The sequence below is a fragment of the Falco rusticolus genome, chromosome 15 (assembly GCF_015220075.1).
Source record: "Falco rusticolus isolate bFalRus1 chromosome 15, bFalRus1.pri, whole genome shotgun sequence".
NCBI classification, from domain to species: domain Eukaryota; kingdom Metazoa; phylum Chordata; class Aves; order Falconiformes; family Falconidae; genus Falco; species Falco rusticolus.
Genome location: NC_051201.1, coordinates 20,261,329 through 20,278,654, shown reverse-complemented (window position 1 = coordinate 20,278,654; position 17,326 = coordinate 20,261,329). Strand labels below are relative to the sequence as shown.

The 17,326-nt window shown below is 39.2% G+C and overlaps 1 protein-coding gene and 1 long non-coding RNA gene across 4 annotated transcripts in view; one reads left to right on the top strand and one right to left on the bottom strand.

Moving 5' to 3' along the window:
- LOC119157979 overlaps positions 1-17,326 on the bottom strand; it is a 58,981-nt gene that overhangs the window by 25,634 nt on the left and 16,021 nt on the right. The gene's annotated exons all lie outside the window — the stretch shown is intronic.
- LOC119157975 (receptor-interacting serine/threonine-protein kinase 2-like) lies at positions 1,564-16,868 on the top strand. 3 transcript variants are annotated; one of them, XR_005107727.1, is made up of 13 exons: positions 1,564-1,659; positions 4,143-4,305; positions 6,559-6,712; positions 6,905-7,060; positions 7,198-7,346; positions 9,127-9,176; positions 10,181-10,342; positions 11,092-11,177; positions 12,748-12,816; positions 13,596-13,764; positions 14,634-14,786; positions 15,141-15,273; positions 16,076-16,161. XR_005107727.1 is itself a non-coding variant. In XM_037409419.1 (12 exons), exons 2-12 carry the CDS (start codon positions 4,157-4,159, stop codon positions 16,396-16,398), a joined length of 1,620 nt encoding a protein of 539 aa, XP_037265316.1. In that variant the 5' UTR covers positions 1,564-1,659; positions 4,143-4,156; the 3' UTR covers positions 16,399-16,868. The 3 variants fall into 3 exon arrangements, 2 of the variants coding, with proteins under 2 accessions (XP_037265316.1, XP_037265317.1); XM_037409419.1 differs by lacking the exon at positions 15,141-15,273 and having other exon boundaries at positions 16,076-16,868; XM_037409420.1 differs by lacking the exons at positions 4,143-4,305; positions 15,141-15,273 and having other exon boundaries at positions 1,574-1,659; positions 16,076-16,868.

Genomic DNA, 17,326 nt, shown 5'->3' with positions numbered 1-17,326 from the left:
AAAGCTGCTGATGCTGGTCAGATAGCTACAGCTGTTGGGAAATAACACATAGCACGTGGAAGCGTCCTCCATGCTTCCTACTTGTAGTGCTTCCTCTCAGGCCACAGAGCCCTAGCCACGTGATTTTTAGATATAAGGGACTTTCCTGTGATCACAGGAGGATTAGCTAAGTGCCCTGCTGCTTGTCCTGTCCCTGGTGGGGGGTCAGGATTGGATCCAAACCCAACAGAAGTTTGTGGACAGAATCTCATTGACTGACACTGGTTTTTGAAGTCAGACTCTATAAATAAAGACAGTCTTCATGGAGTGGAAAGTCTGAATAAATGGGACCAACTGAAATGACCACTTTCTCCTAAAGTCTCCACCCTGCATCCAGCAGTCCCATCAACCTTCAGTGCAAATGTATACACCAGGGGCCTGGCAGGAACACAATTAGGCCTTACAGAGTTTTCGGTTTTGGACTTTTGGCATTTTCTAGCTCAGCTTCCTGCTCAGAGCAGAACCACCAGCAGTGCTGGATCAGGTCAGCCATGGCTTTGCCTAGAAAACCTTAAAGGATGGAGACTCCGCAGCCCAATGGCCCAATCAAGTACTGCACCGCACACATGGTGAGAAAATCTGTCTTGAACCTCTGACGTACCAACATCTGCCTATGCTTCTAGTTGTTGTCTGCCACTATGGAGAAGAATTTGGCTCTGTCTTCATAACCGACCTTCAAGTAGTTGTAGGCTTCCAGCAGACACCTCCTCCCCAGCCTCCTTCACCTGACTAAACAAGACTGGCTCCCTCAACCTCTTTCTTGTAAAATGTGCTCTAAGGGATCATCTTGATAGCTGTGTACTGCATCTTCTCTGGTTTCTCGGCATTTTCTTTGAACTAACGGCCCTAAAGTTGACTGCAGTACTTCAGATGCAGCCTCACCATGTCTGAGTACTGAGGCATAATGACTTCTCTCACGTTGGTGACTGCATTTCTAAACTAGCCTAGTATGCAATCTTCCCCACTTGTGATGGGAGCACACTGTTGGCTCATGATCTACTTAACTTCCACCATACACCCCCCCCCCCCAACCTTTTCAGCAGGGCTGCTCAACAGCCAGTTGATCCTCATTTTGCAACCTAATGTCACCCCTATGCTTACATACCCTCTAGCCAGAAAACGAGCTTCTTTTTTTTTCCTGTTTTAAGATCAACTTGACTCAAAAAGTTTAGGAGAATTTTGTACTTGTGCTGTTGGCTTGATCTCCTGCAGAGATAAGCATCAGCTGCACAATCTACACACAGCTCTACATGCTTCCATGTCTGGGCTGTATCCAATACGGTGTTTGTCACTGCTGTATAGCTTCCCCTCTTGGCATTCCTTATTGTGGAAAAAACAGCTATCCAAGCTCTTTTTCTGTACTCGCTCTTATAAATTACAGGCAGGTAATGAATCAGCTTGTGAAAACCCATCTGCAGTCACTAAAGAGTTACAGTTTGTATATCCGACCAGGAAATCTGGATGTTTGCAGATAGCCAATAAAAGCAGAGATCAACAAGGCAGCTGACTCAGGGGCAGGACAGCTCCAGCTGTGTTTGAATGCAGTTCAGAGAGGACTTGCACTTGGTATCTGCTGCAGTTTCACTCCATTCTGTAGTTTTTATGCCCGTATTTCCAGAGGTAAGTTGATTTCTGTCTCTGTGTCATCTGTGCATTAAGCTTACATATTACTGAGTCCTTTGTGTATTAACGTTATGCAGAGTTTCTCTCATACTAAGGCAAATATCTTTGCTATGAATTACTATTTTAAAATGACCTTTAAAATTAGAAACTTGACATAAGTGGGTTTATAGCAGTCTCCTTCCTGCCCCTGCCTGCCCAACTAGGGGAGGATGTAAAAGTTGTCTGAGATTTTCAGTATCTTACTTAAAAATAATGTGAAACCCTTCGTTGTAGAAGTCACCTAAGAAATACCAGTTTTGTGGGTGGATAGTGAGTTTTTTAAAGGGTCTAGGAGGAAAAAGCATTCAGAAGAGTGGAACTACTGAAAAAATGGCTTTGGTACCAAACTTGTAATCTGTGGGGGGTAGAGGGAGACTGTTATCTATAATTCCATGATTAGTCCTTCCAACTATTTTAGGAATCTGGGTAGCACCCTGAATAAATAAAAGATTTCTTATTTTAGGGTTAAATTCTTGGTGATTATCAGCAAATAAGTTTAGGTCAAGGTGTGGAAACAAATGTACAACTCAGACACAGGGAGAGTGGTGCTTGGCATGTCATGGCCTGTAACAGAGAAAGATTGAAGCGAATTTCGTTTTGTTTTTAAAAAATCTCTAGTTAAATTAGATTTTTCAAATCCAAGATAGGAGCTGATGGCTAGCTTTTACTTTTGTCTAAGTAGCTAGTTAGCAAGAGTTTAAAAAACAAGTTATAGCTTTACTTGATCCAATTTTAAATAAAAACAGATACTTTCAGGAATGGTTTAGAACCTGTATTCATTGTTTGATCTTCCTTGTACTATGTTTGGAGTAAATTCTTTTGGCTATTTCAATGATTACTTATTGTCGTATATAACAAAAATTAGGCATAATTTTGCTCCTGCCAGCATTCTGATTACCTCCTTCATAATCAGGTTTTGTAGATGCGTGGTCTCTCTTTGCAACATTAAAGGATAAACGGCTTATTTGGAAATTTATCTTCATTCAGAGGAATCTTTCCAAAGTTTATGAAACTCTTAAGCTGTTCATCAGCCTCATACCATATTGGATGTATATTTATATGTAAGAAAACCCTAAGTGAAGGACCTAAGGCAGCTGTTCCTGTCAAGCTACAAGAATCTAACAAAAAGCATAAAGTTCAACTGTGCTTTCCTATCAGAATCAAATACTGTTAAAGCTGAACCTTTTATTTCCATTTTGTTTGTGATTAGATGCTCTTGATTGAGATTAGACTGTGCTTAGTACCCCCTCTGATTGTGAATACACCTGCACGGCACAGCTGAGATACTGAGATCAACTGGAAATGAATCTATGAAAACAAGTTGGTCATGAACTAGAAGCAGTTCAGCCATGAGCATAGGCTGATTTAGCTTCCAGATTTTGTTTCTCTTTTACTCACGGAGAACAAGTCATCTGCCCAAAGTCAGAAGATTTACAGGCCTTCTACATACCAGCAGCAATTTTTGTACAGTCTGTCTTCTAGAAGGACACAATTCACACTCAACAGTCATCACGGTTACTTCAGACTTTCGGCCCTGTTACTTTTGCTCCCTCACATCTTTCACCTCCTAGCCCTGGTCTACTGGACCCTGAAGGGAGTATTCTAGTTGGAATTCTTCTGACTCACTGACTGCTGATCTTGCAGTAACCCTGACCAATGGGTTTATCCCATCTGTTTTCTTATCTTTCTTGTTTTCCTCTTTCACCACTGACTTTTGCTTATCTCTAGTCTAAAGTAGCTTCACAGATGTAATTAAAAATATTGCTCGTGTAGTAAGACGGCGATGCTTTGCAGAGGTTATCTCTAATCCACATGCAGTGCCATGCAACGTGTCTGAGACACTCGGATGGTCATAGACAGGTACTGTGTAGAGACAGTATTGGCCAAATTAGTGGCTGCTACAAAGACACAGCTCCATTTAACAGAGTTCTGCCATCTTACAGCAGCACGAAACTGGCCTTCTGCCTTGCTTTTCTGTTCACAGGAGACACTGTACTAAAGAAGCTATGCAAGAATTATGCAGAACACACAGACATGAGTTATTGAATAATAGCCTTTTTTATAAGAAACAGGGAAACTCTATTTGTCTAGCATGTAAGATACTAGTTTGTTGTCTACATAATTCAGCACCACTTTAATATCACATTTTGTATTATAAATAATGGCCCAACGTTTCAAAGTCATCAGAAATAACAATGAGCAATTAATTAGCACCTTTGCAGGCTCAGATGGCAGGTTATAGTCCAGACACTCCTTTGCAATTAGGGCGTTATTCCCATCTTTATAAGGAAAGTCTGACACAGAGTGGTAAAAGGAAGCCTGTTAGATTAGGGTAATAGTTATTTGGGAAGTAAGGGGTGGTGCAGCTTCACTGTGCTTTGGTTGTAGTGACAAAAAGTAGTTCTTAAAACTTTTCCTTTTCTGCCATTTTTTCCCCCAAGCCAGCCATCAAGAAATGGCTACACTTCCTGTAGTAGCCCAGGAAGATCTGGATAGCTTTACCTTGACCAGGACAGGCTCAGGCTTTGCACTCAAAGCCTTTCATATTTCTTGGAACACTCACATATCTGTGAAGCTACTGACCAACCAGGACACTACAGAGAGGTACGTGTCTTCTTCGGCCAATTAACCACAAAGGTGGGGAGCACAGACCTGCAGTGATGGCAGTAGAATGAATCATGGCATGGCCAGGATTATCTGATCCCTAAACATACCTCCCTTCCTAGAAATCCTGACTAGCCAAGAGGCAACTTGGAGGCACTTATACTAAGAAACAAGCTCTATGGCTTTTTTACAATTTTTTATAAAAGTAAAGTGTAATTCTGAAGAAATAGTATCTCTACTATAATAATGTCTACAGACTCTGATCAGTAGTACTCAGCATGCTATGGTATTACATCTTCCTGGAGGTCCCTAAAGAGATCTCAGCTGAATTTAATCTAAACCAGCATGTACAGGTAGGTGAGAGGAGAGCAATGGGAGGAGGGAGGGATAATGGTCAGGGTTACAGGGCTGTGAGATGTGTATTTGTCCTAATTATAAAAACAAATAAGCAGTAACTGACAGACGTCAGCCTACTGACCACAAAATTCCATTGTGCAACAAAACCACAAAGCTTCCAAGAATAACCACAAGGTACTTTTGGTGAAGCAACAGCAAAACATATTAGGAAATGCACTGACCTGACTGTTTATCAGAAAAGGAGTGTCTGATGTGAACTTACAAACTAGTTACTCTTAACAATTGAGAATCCTGCCATTCAGGTGGTGTTTGTTAAAGTAAAATACCAAGTGTCCTGCTCAAATACATAGTGTTTCATTATAAAGCCAAGGGAGGGAATAACATTATTTGATATAAATATTTTTAAACTGTTGAATTGACAGTGATACTTCAAAAACCAAATGCTGCCAGAATTAGGGAACAATTAAAAATTTTAAGGTTTTTTTGTGGTTGGAGCGGAGGATTGCTTGTTTTTAGACAATAGAAGTCCAGCAATTTTGTAATCTGAACAAATGTTATTTGTTTGGTATCTTGTTTAAAGAAAAAAAGTTTCCTCCATCCTCTGTCCACACCTTCTTTAAGTCAAACAAACAAACCCCAAAACAAAACAGTTAGTTACAGATATCAACATTTTGCTTTGCTTTGAATTTCACATGCTATCCGGATTTTCACTCAAACTTGCTCCCTAAAACTAAAAGCCACTGTTTTGCTCTTCTCTCCGTTTCTACCATTCTGATCTCTTTTTTTTTTTTTTTTTTTTTTTTTTTAACACCACACAGTGTTTAGGAAAGCTAGGAGAATAAACTGTGTTTTACTCGGGCTGCAAAAACTATGCAGATGAGAGATACTTGGATTTGTGGAAATAAGTGTTAGAACAGGTGGGGCTGTGAATTACTTCCAGCGATCAGTTTTACAAGCCTGTGAATCAACACAGTAAATATGAGAAACTGAAACTGAAGTCTCAATGTAAAGGCTGGTTAGAACAATAAGAATGAGCCCCAGGTCTGTTGAAATCAACTGAATTTTGAATTAATTTCAATGATTGTTCAGCTCACAAGTACCATAGAGATAATCAGATCTTTAAAAGCAAACATACAATTTAAAAAAAAAATAAAAATGAACCTGTAGCAGAAGTTCAGTTATTTCTATGAAAATCCACAATTGAATTGATAGTTCAGTGTTTCCTGTGCATGAAGAAGTAACTGTTTGAAATCCTTAGACAAGAAAACTTTACTCTCCTGATGATAAAAGCAAAGCTTTGTTACTCTCTGTAAATAAACTCTGTTTGAATTCAGGTCTACAATCCAACTGCAGTTGAGCATGAATCAAATTTGGCAAAGTCACTAGAGTGGTGCTGCTTACATTAAATCTGAATTTGGCTTCGCTTTTATATCATGCTATGACATACTGTATCATAGATCATCTATATAACATGGTCCCATTAGATAAGCATGGAAGATCATAATTTCCTTGTAAATGTGGATCTCGCTAATTACAGGAGGATACAATACAAGTTCTGATTTTTCCTAATGTAGTATTTCATGTAACTTGGATTTCTCCTGCCTTCACACTTCAATGCTGCCTTAAACTGTGCTCTTATTTTCATAGTAAAGCATCCAGAGGTCTTTATATTATTTTATACCATCTATTATATTAGAAAAATACACTACACAAGGGATTGCTTCATTTTCTTACAATTGTTTGGAAGATGATATAATACTGGGGTTTTATTGGTAGGATTATATTAGCTTGTGTTCAGCCATATAGCTATCTCTTGTTTCCATATTCTACACTATTTCATGTCTAGCTGAAATTCCCTTCAGTCTCACCTGCCTCTAAACCATTTCTTTTTTACAGGGAGTGGAAGTTGCTGCTTCAGGATATAGCAAGTGTCAGATGCTATGAGTCTGAACGTCTCCTGCCTTCTCTTGGGATTTACCAGTATCATGGACTTGTGGGGATAGTGACTGAATGGATGAACAATGGATCCCTCGGCTCGCTCATCCACGAGGTAGATAAAAGAAGTAATCTTTTATGTGACAAAATTAATTACAAGGTCAGCCAACAGAGAAAAATCGGCATGTAAATTATAGACAGTAGTTACAGTCAATATGTTTTTTAGCTTCTGTATTGTACCTCTGTCTATTGTCAAATGAAAATGTCAATAGTAAGACTACCAAAACCTGTATTTTGTGTTACTTAGCGTCAGCTGTACCCAGAACTTCCATTTCCCTTACTCATAAGGATCCTGTCAGATGTGGCTGAAGGGCTGCATCACCTTCACAGCTTCAAACCTGCTTTCTCTCACTGCAGCCTGAAACCTTCCAATGTGCTTTTGGATACGCAGTACAGAGCCAAGGTAGGAGCTTCTACTTTTAGCCTACTAATGTAAAATCCAATGATTTTCCTACTGTTGTATATATTTATCCTAATAGTCAATACCAAGACTTGAGGTATTCTTACTAAAATTTACTCTTTTTTTCCCCATCTCTCTAGCTAACAGATTACGGTCTAACCAACTGGAGGAAACAGCAACTGAGGTCAGACCTGCAGAACTGCAACCAGAGGAACTGCCAGGACTTAGTGTACCTCCCTCCTGAAATACTTGAAGGAGGCCTTCCTTCCCAGGAAGGTGATATTTACAGGTGAACGGGATTTCTAAGGGCAGGTCATACCTAGTCCTTGTTATGTTCTACAATGTTGCCAAAACATTTATTTTCAAAGACACTACACTAGAAATGCCAGATCTACATAATGTAGTATTTCATGTGAGGCCAATTACAGCAGTGAATTAAATTTGGAATTACCCATATCTGGTGAATAATATACCAAGCTTACGAACTCTTCTTAGAGTTCATCGTATAAACATTTATATAGCGGACCTAGATGTTTAAAAAGTGTAACACAGCTGCCAGAACTTTCATGTACATTTAGAAACCTATTAACTACTTCACATAGTTTCTAAGCATGAACTGTGTTAGCTTTAGTTTCAGGAAGAACTGTTTATGCCTAGATATGAGGCCCAGGTGAAAAAAAAAGATCTTGCAGCAGCATCCCCTTAAGGTCATATGGAATCTCTGCCGGAATAACTTACCGAGCCACTAAAGCATTCATACTTTTTAACAAAGTGATTTATACAAAGGAGGAAGATCACCTACTGCCACACCCCCCTTTTGGACTTGTTACATGCTTTGTGGTTGCTGCAATAAATGAGAATAAATGAGACAACCTCAAATTGCAACTATTGTCTGTATGGACATACATCTTCACAACCGGCATACAGAGCCTGTGCACTAACATTATCAATAACTTTTAAGCACGACCACTCTTCCCTTTCAGAGCTTTTACGGAAGCAACAAATTTAAACTCCTGCTCTATAGTCACAGAGGCAGGCTCTAAGGTGAGTCAAATAATGCACACACTTGAGGACACCTCTAAGTGATGTGACTAACCTGATGTTGTTCATAAACGTAAGATTTTTGTGCAGGAAGAGTGGAGGCTTACTTTCAGGTAGCATAATTAATTTTCCAGCATGTCATTCTTACATAATTAGATGCTCAGATGTGACTCAGTGCATGAGATAGGTGCATGGCTAGACAGTGGTGCAAGACAGAAAACAAAACTGTGTTATATATTAAATACACGTAAGTTACATGTATGTCCATATTGCATTAATACTTTCTGAGGGGGTATTTAAGTAAAAGCATTTTCAGATTTTATGTGGAAATTAGGCAGAAGAGGGGGTTCTTTTAAACATTGTAATTGGGCACTACAGCAAGATATATGAGTAAGCAGATATGTTTATCCTAGAACCGCCTCTTCCCCTTTTGACTGCTTTGCTTGTGACTCACCCATAGCCTGCTTTTTCTCTTCCAGCAGCCTCCTTGCTTCTGCCTCGGATTTTGCAGACTGATCTTTTTTTTTAACAAACAACTGTGTTTTATACCATCTGAGTTGTGGGTTATATATGTAGATCTATGGTATCACTGGAATACTTCCTGGGATGTTAGAAGAGGAAAAAGGTATTTGGAGCCCCATCAAAATTTGCTGAAGAAAACAGGCACACAGTGGGTCAGAATCAAGTTTTTTGTAGGTTAACTGATGTGCTTTTCACACCTGCTGAAAAGTGCAGCTCTTTCAATTGCTATTTACAATACTTGTAAATGATAAGAGAAAGGAGAATAGAAGGTTCTGAAACTCACAAGAGCAAATGGAAACAGGATGGTAACCGGAAATGTAATTATAATTAATCCTATGTTTAAAGAAAAAAAATTTCTAATACATTTATTATTTTATAAGAACAGCTCAGTTGAAAACTGAAACAATAGTGCAGGAAAAAGTTTCTCAGGAAAGACTTCTATAGACTTTGTCTAGAAAAACTCCTTTCTCTTAAACCATTAAACTTGCTCTATTTTTTTTTTCCAGTTTTGGAATACTGTGTTGGGAGAGCCTAAGCAGACAGAAACCTTTTGAAGGTATTTATCTCTGTTGTTCATGTCAGACTTTGTGTTGCCCTAATATTTTCCACTAATTCCCTTATTGTAAGGAAATTATGATACGAACAACACTGTCTTTTCAGATGTGCCTTTGCCTTCTATTATTGTTACAGCACAAAGCTCCACATTAAGGGATGTAAAGATGAAGGGGAAAGCATAGCTTCTTACCCCACTTGTATCATCTCTCTGTGCTTGCTGAAGCACTCTGTTACTGAATTGGGTTTTATGTTGCCTTTAGGGAGAGACAGTACCACTTTATATTTGACAGTTGTCATTTTAAAATCAGGGAACATTTTAGTGGCAAGCAGCTAACTGGATGAGCAGGATTTTCTTTTTAAAGTTGCTTTGAGTTTCACATCCCCATCAAAAAATGCCAGTTCATGCTGAATGCTCTTAAGTGAGCAGGGAATCTTACTTTCTGAGATGAAAGTGTGCACAGTTTTAAAGCATTCAGTTTGCAAAGCATTATATAATAATTGTCACAGTCTAGGAATGATCGCTTTTTCATGGAGGTGGAGATCAGTGAAAGGCTTCTTTCCTATGAGCTCCATTCTGCATGGCAAAACTGATTGAAGGACTCTTTGTCTGTCATTTTACAGGCTGAGGATCTTTTGGAAATACTGCATAGAATAGTATCTTAATGTTCACACAGCTTATGGCTGCCATCTTGTGGCTGCCCAAAGTAATTTTTTTTATTTTTATTTTTACATTGAGTTAAACTCTTGTAATGCAGGTGTAAGGCATATTTACATACCCATTTGTGGCATTATTTAGACAGAGTTCTTTATGCTGAAATTTCCTGTTGCACTAAGCAGTTACAGTTATTGTTAGCATATCTATTTACAAGAGTGGTAATACAGTTTTGCATTTTAAAAAGCAGCCTTTGTTTTAAAATACACAAAATAACTTCTTCTGTATATAATTTTAAGAGAATTCTGAGGTCTTTAATGGTTTTTGCAGTGACATTTTCCTATAAATTGCAGGTCAAACAACACTGCTGGAAGTTTTGACAGGAATATGCAGCAGTTTGCGGCCTGGCGTTTCAGAAAAGTTTGTACCAAGCAATTTGCCTGAGAGGAACAGACTGTTGCACCTTATCACTCTGTGCTGGCATCAAGAACCAGATTGTAGACCATGTATTGCAGGTAACATTGGGGGCTTTCTTTCTTTGCAAGATTTGTATGGAGATAGTCTTGCTGGGAACATTGCTCTAGCACTCTAAATCATTGACAGAACAACTGAAGTGGAAGTAGTGTTTAGATCAACAGTGTGCTGTAGATGGTTTTTCTAATTGAAGCTTCCTACCAGAAATGGTTTACTTATCTACAAAATGATGTTTAGTATAAAGTAAAAATTCGTACAAATAAAGGAAGTGACATTATCAGCTATATATACTGGTTTAACAAAGATCAACCTGTCTTGGGCATTTCTTGATTCTAATGCATAACCAATTCCCTTTGAAGTGTGCTAACATTGTTTACTTTAGTGGAATTATGTTTATCATCTGCTTCTAAAAAGGATAGCCAAGAAATGTTAAAATTGTGGTATTTGAGGATTTTCAAATTTTCAAAGTTGAAGTGATGAGGAACCAATTTGCATATAGCTTTATTGTGACAGATTTATAGTCACGTGTAAATCTTTCGCAAGTAAGTTCACTGCATCTATATAAACATTTAAGAAAACGTCATTTTAATGTGACTGTAACCATTCTTTAAAATCAATTCAAAAAGAAAACCAGGAGGAGGTATGAAGTGGAAGTTATATTAAACTAATTTCATCTAGTTCATCCAGCTACTCAACATAATGGTAAAGTTAGTTGAAATAGGCTGATGCCTAAATATATACATAACTTCAGATGCAATGTGGTATTTAAAATGCTTTATTACCCCTGCAGAATGTGTAGAACTTCTACATGGAATTTTGACCAGTATAAATAAGGAGGCAATTTCCACTGCAATCTACAATCTGATGGATGCAAAGGTTAGTGCAAAATTAAGTTTTGTACTCCTACAAGGACATTACTAGATTCTCTCTATTGCAGTCTTTGTGCTCCAAAACAGGAAAAGCTTTGCCTTCTTTGATTTACTGTACATGCCAAGAGCTGGAGAATACCCTTTGACACCTCAGGTTCATTCAGGAATTGCAGTAAATAGATAATGGGAGCTTATCTAAAAACTATGTCAGTTGCTACCTGTGAATATAAAAATCCAATTGCTTCTTTCCAGTCACCAGCTGTAGTCAGACTGGTAAGCCCATGTGAATGAGAACAAGTATCAACCTCAAGCTGATAAGATTAGGGGTAAAATCAAGGATAATTTTTGTTGTATGTACTGGTTAGAAGACATTTAGTCCCAAATCTGGACAGTATTTGTACCTGTTGTAGCAATATTAGTATCAGCACTGTTCTGTACACTTCACTGCTTCTAAATTGATGTGCTTCAGGCACAAGACACTCTTGTCCTAGGGTCTAAGAGGGTTCTCTGATACCACAGGAATGGATGGGGAACAGCCAACAACTAAGGGATACAGCTGACTCCATATATGTCTACGCTGCCATGGGAAATTTGGCACAAACCTGACTGCCACAAATACAGCTATATCCTATGTAGTTAACTTAGTCATAGTGGTGAAACCAGTGACACATGCTTCAGCGCTTGAACAAATATTCTGACTCCATCTGGATTTACGCAACCTGTGCTGCGTTGCTGGTTTCATTGCTGCACTTACATGAGTTGTTTATGTCAATGCACACTGGATTATTTCTGCATGTTGCAATCACATTCTGGGATCACAGAACAGACTTGATTGATGTTTTAATAGATGGCATGGTTATAGTCCAAGTCATTTTTACTACTGTTGAAGTTTATTTAGGATTGTGCTGCCAAATAATCCATAATTTAATGCTTTGATCTCCCTTGAGCAAGGTTTTATTCTTCTATTGGCTAAATTAGCAGAGAGCACTATTTATGGTTCAAACAACTGAACTGACAATATGTTCAAAGCAACTGTGAAAATGCTACTGGAGATTCTTGGAAGTGGACTGATTCCTAAGTGTTGAAGTATAGGAGCTAATAAACAGTTTAGCAAATCTGCTGCAGGTGTACAAAATGGAAAAATGTTACAAGTATTGACACATCCTTACTGCAGACACCTTGGCATATTAAATACAGGATGGCCCTGCCATCTGTATACTTAAAGGAAAACATGTTATAGTGAGCCAAATATCTCTCCCCCTCCCCCTCTCTTTCAGCATAGGGCTATTTTCACCTTCCCCTGCATGACTCAAAACTGTGTTTTAAAATAAGTTTGAAACAGCAGAAAAAGTAACAAGGTAGAGGTGTGTTTTTGTTAAGATTCTATGCACACTTAACATGTTAGAAAGCAAAACTGCTCTGTGCAATTCACTGTTACATAGATTGGTGCATCTTGGAGTTTAATATATATTGTCAGTATGAATTGTTAGTGTCAGTATAAATTCTTGCTCCTGACAACTGTGAATTGAACAAACCATACGTATACTTACTAGAGTGCCTGTGCTATTTTTTTCCAGGAGACAGCACTTAATGCATGCAAAGGTTCAGAAATATACACATTGCAGATGGGCATATGCAATTCAGAGGTGAGTACATGGCATGACAGTCTTACAAGAGTACTTCATTAGCTGCTTGTTTCTCCTGCCAGCCCTAACAATGTAGAATGCAAACACTGTGGAGCAAAATGTCCCTAACCAGGATAACTCCATCCAGTTAACCAACAAACATCACTGTTTTACCTTCTTCCAAGCAGCTGACTCTGATGCTGCTTTTACAAAAATAACCTGCTCCGCTTAAAAGTTGCTTTGAACCCCTCTGTCTTGAAGGGGTCCTAATGAAATTGCAGAAATCTAACCTTGCTTGTAGTGTGTTCAAAACAATGGCTAGAGAAAGTCCTAGGCTGAATTCCCAGCTTTTTCAACCAGTTTTCCTAAAGCAAGGCCAACTGCTTTGTGATGATTCCAAAATATAGTTAACTCCCATTTTCAAAGTTATTTTGGCACTTGTGGCAGGTCTGCCAATGCTACAAGATACAGAGGGAGAACTGAAGCTTACGTGCCCGGATCAGCGCTAGCTTTCAACAGCTCAGGTTCTAGTGACACCAAGGCTGCTGGCAGCACACGCTGCAAAAGCAGTCTAGGGCTGCAGTAAACCCTAGGACAGTCAGCCTTTGCATCTGTGCTGCCACAGTGACCCAAGCTAATTAGCTACAGTTGAATTAAGTATGTCTGTAGGCTCAACAGCTGCATACCCAGCCTGACTTACACTGTGATACTACAGCCTTACATTACAAGAGAAAACTACTTAGAAAATGGTTTTGAAATTTTACAAGAAGATAATTCTTCTCTATTTTGATCTTTTCCAGGTTATCTGTCCACAAAAACCCAACCACTTAATCAACAAGAAAAATCCTTTTGTGGTGCCAAGCTTGTCAACTCTTCTATTTGATAGCAGTGCAAATAATGCAGGAAGAGAAAATATTCTTGAGATGGGTCTGTCAAATACTGCCCCACAGAACGCAACAACAAAGAAAGGTATCTACCTTGAAACATATTCAAGGATAAATATTATCAGTTCTTCCATATACAAAGGTTATTTTCCATGTAAAATTGTCGCTTCTCAGAGTACAGCTGTGCCCTCTACTGGTTCCATCTGAAGCATGAGTTCCCTGCAGAAAACCAGAGATGCCGCAGTATCTTTTCATTAAGTGTATAGCTCAAAAAGCCTTTCTTGCTAAATTATTTTTAGAACCTGGACATGTACAGCTGCCTTTCCCTCCCACATCAAACACTGCCTGTTGCTTCTGACAGAACAAGTCCCTCCTGGGAACTACACTGCCTTGTGCCACTAGGAATAACTCCTTTTTTGTAACTTGCTAATAAGAAAGAGATATGTTTTAAAAAGACTGTTTCCAGGAACATGTGAATGATTTTGGAGAATCACCATTCCTATATAAGTAACTTCCATTGCCTTTCCAATGTGGATTTGTCCTATTAAAGTGTTTAAATTTGTGTCAAGAAGCAATGCATTTCCGTAAGCTTCTTCTGTACTCCTCATGCCTTTGGATACAACAGTTGAGCCATAGGAAATCAATTCACTTACAGCAACATCTGCATCTCCAAGGCATTTTAGTTCTGATCAATAGCCATGAGACTTATGGAGAGAACAGAACGTTCCATAACATCAGAAACAAATTCCTACAGACAGTTTGAAAAAGTTGTATGTGTGGAGTGACATATGCTAAAATCTTCTTAGGAATAATGATGTATTAATAATGGCCCAAAGAACAGCTAGTAATAAGTAAGTCTCTGAAGTCAGTCTTCATGATTTCTGCAGTAGCTGACATGCATAATGTTCCGGTTTTGTTCAATTCAGGGGTCTCATCATTTTAAACTTTTTCTAGATCACCCAGGCTCTGACAGTAGAAAATCAAATTCCTTTTGCACAATTCCTTTATCTGGTTCAACTGCAGGCAAAGGAAGCAGTCAGCATAATGAGCCACCACTGGCTCTTAAGCACAGATCCCAGCCGATGCATCTTGAACAAGCAGTGACAGGTAAGACACCATTTCCAGTTTGAGGTGGCAATATTCTCCTTGGCCAGATCTTGGTGATTAAATTGTTTACGGTTTGGAGGACACAGATCTCTCTAAATTTCATACATGTTTTTAGGTATTTAGTGTAGTAACTCCTCCACACTTGATACAAATGTCTCATGAGTCTATTTGTGTACAGCTGCTCATATGTTCTGAGAAATTCAGGCACTGAGAACACTGGCTTGGCTCTCTTCCGCCGTCACGCTCAGGCTGAGAAATGTGAAATACATTAGTTAAGTCTGGGGAGGTTTTTTTTTATTTTGTTTTTTTACTATGTTTTTGTAATTTTAAGCCGTGTATTCTATACCTCTACAGAAGTGGCTACTGAATACAGAAATAGATGACTAGGAGGAGGGGGGTACCATTCATTTCCTTACATGGTCTCAGTTCTTCCTACTGACAGAGGCAGCAGAGGCCAGCTTCTGATCTGTGAAGCCTGCTTCTGCCTGTAGGTGAAGTTTTGTGAGCTAACTCCTTCCAAACTGGTCTGTGAGAGTTCTCACATCTAGCTGGCCATACCCTTCCCCTTCAATTCACTTCTGAGTGATGACGTAATTTCTGTTGATTTCTCCAGACTAATTAATGCAGGAAAAGTTCATCACAGAACTCTACCAGCAACAATCAGAAATCAGAATGACACAGGCATGTTCTCCAAAGCAGCAATGGCTTTCGGTTATTAATTTTCTCTTGGTGTATGCTATTTACGGTATAATGTCAGTACTTAAGCATTCTAATCAGTTTGTGAAAAGAGGCAGAACCCAAAGCTCCTGACCATTTTTGCCAAGGTATTGCTTTTGTTACTGGTTTGGCTTTGACGTATATTTAAGTTCCCAGTTTCATGCCACGTGTTTCAAATGGTCCTACTGCCCTGAACTACCTCTCATCTGTTGTTCCACTTTCTGCAAGACAGTTTTCTCACCTGTGTTGAGCCAAGCTGCTTTGCATAAAGTTTGATACAGATGCTAGATGAATAGTGTGAGACCTGAAAATCTCCTCCCCTCCCCTGAAACAAGCTGAGCACTTCATAATCTTTACAAACACGTATTTTCTGTAATCTGATCTTTGTGAATTTCAAACAAAAGATGAAAACACATTGGACTAGTCTTGAACACAGAATGCAAATAAAACTAACTCCTCCTGCTCCTTTCCTCTGCTGAGTTTATATTTCTGATGTTGATGCTATCACTTGCTAACAGCTTCTGAAAGAAAGAGCACTTGGTTTATCTCATTCTGTTTTCTTTTTGCTCAAGATCCTTGCTGCAAAGGAAACAGCTGTCAAATACTAGCCTGCCAGAGACAGACCATACTGAACTGCATGACAGAAGGACGCCTCAACCACATCCTTGACGTCCTTCGCTCACAGCAAACGTTGTCCCGAATGGATTATGAAACAATTACCTCTTATCCCACAGTGACTGGGCGTGCTCGCGCATTGTTGGACACTTGCCTTTGCCTTGGAGAGAGGGCAGCACAGGTTGTAGTGACTGTACTTTCAGTGACTAAATGTAGTCCTCTGGGACAAGGCAGCCATGGACCAGACTGTCCTTCTAAGGTAAATAGGCTGTTGTTATGACTGACTTTTTTTTTGCAGTTTTTGACATGCATCAGAGCACTGGTAATTTGGAATGGCAACATTTCATGTTAATTCCTCATAACCCATTGACTGAAGTCAATCCTGCTTACAGCCCATGATTTTAGTCCTCTAGTGGAAAGAGCTAGCTGGATTAAAAGGTCAAGTCAACTGCTGCCTGCACAAATTACCAAGACTGTAATACAGATTCTAATTTGGACCTCAGAGATGGGAGGAGTGCAACATGTGCCAGAGCAAATATAGTTCAAATGAGATGACACCTTATTTCCTTGATTTTTGACATGGGAGGAAAATGGATCATGACTTTTTGGAGGTCACACTACAGAAGAACGTCTGTTACTAAATCCTTCCAAATAAGGATAGCAAACAGCAGGGTACTGGATGAGGAGAAAAAAAAATACTGCCTTCCACTGAGCTTGTATCTGAGTCAGCTGTTAGGGTGAAAGGCTTAAGAGAATCAAGAAATATTTCCTCAACAGGCTCTGAAGTAAGACTTGGAAATTTTGTATTATGCATATAAGTGATTTTATTTTCACTCACAAATGGACATATGCTCTGAAAATGGGACACTAATAGCAGTACTTCAGAGAGGTGGGGCTTAAAGTATTTCTAAATGGAAAAATGTTAACACCTTATATCCATGTAGTTCTCTAAGTGTATCTGCAGTTCAAATGCAGAATTAAACCAGGAAGGGGTGACAAGCTGATAATTTTGAAACGGTGGTTCTGCTGAACTGTTGTCGCGGTTGTACATGGGTGAGAGACCACCTGGGAAAACTGGGTGCTGTAGGCCTTCTTGCTCCAGCGTGGACTCATCCACAGGTCACAATCCCTTCCACTTGAGTTCACATTAGAGTTCCAGCCCTTCCAGTACAGCAGCACAGAAACAGCCATCTGCCAGCCCAGGCGCA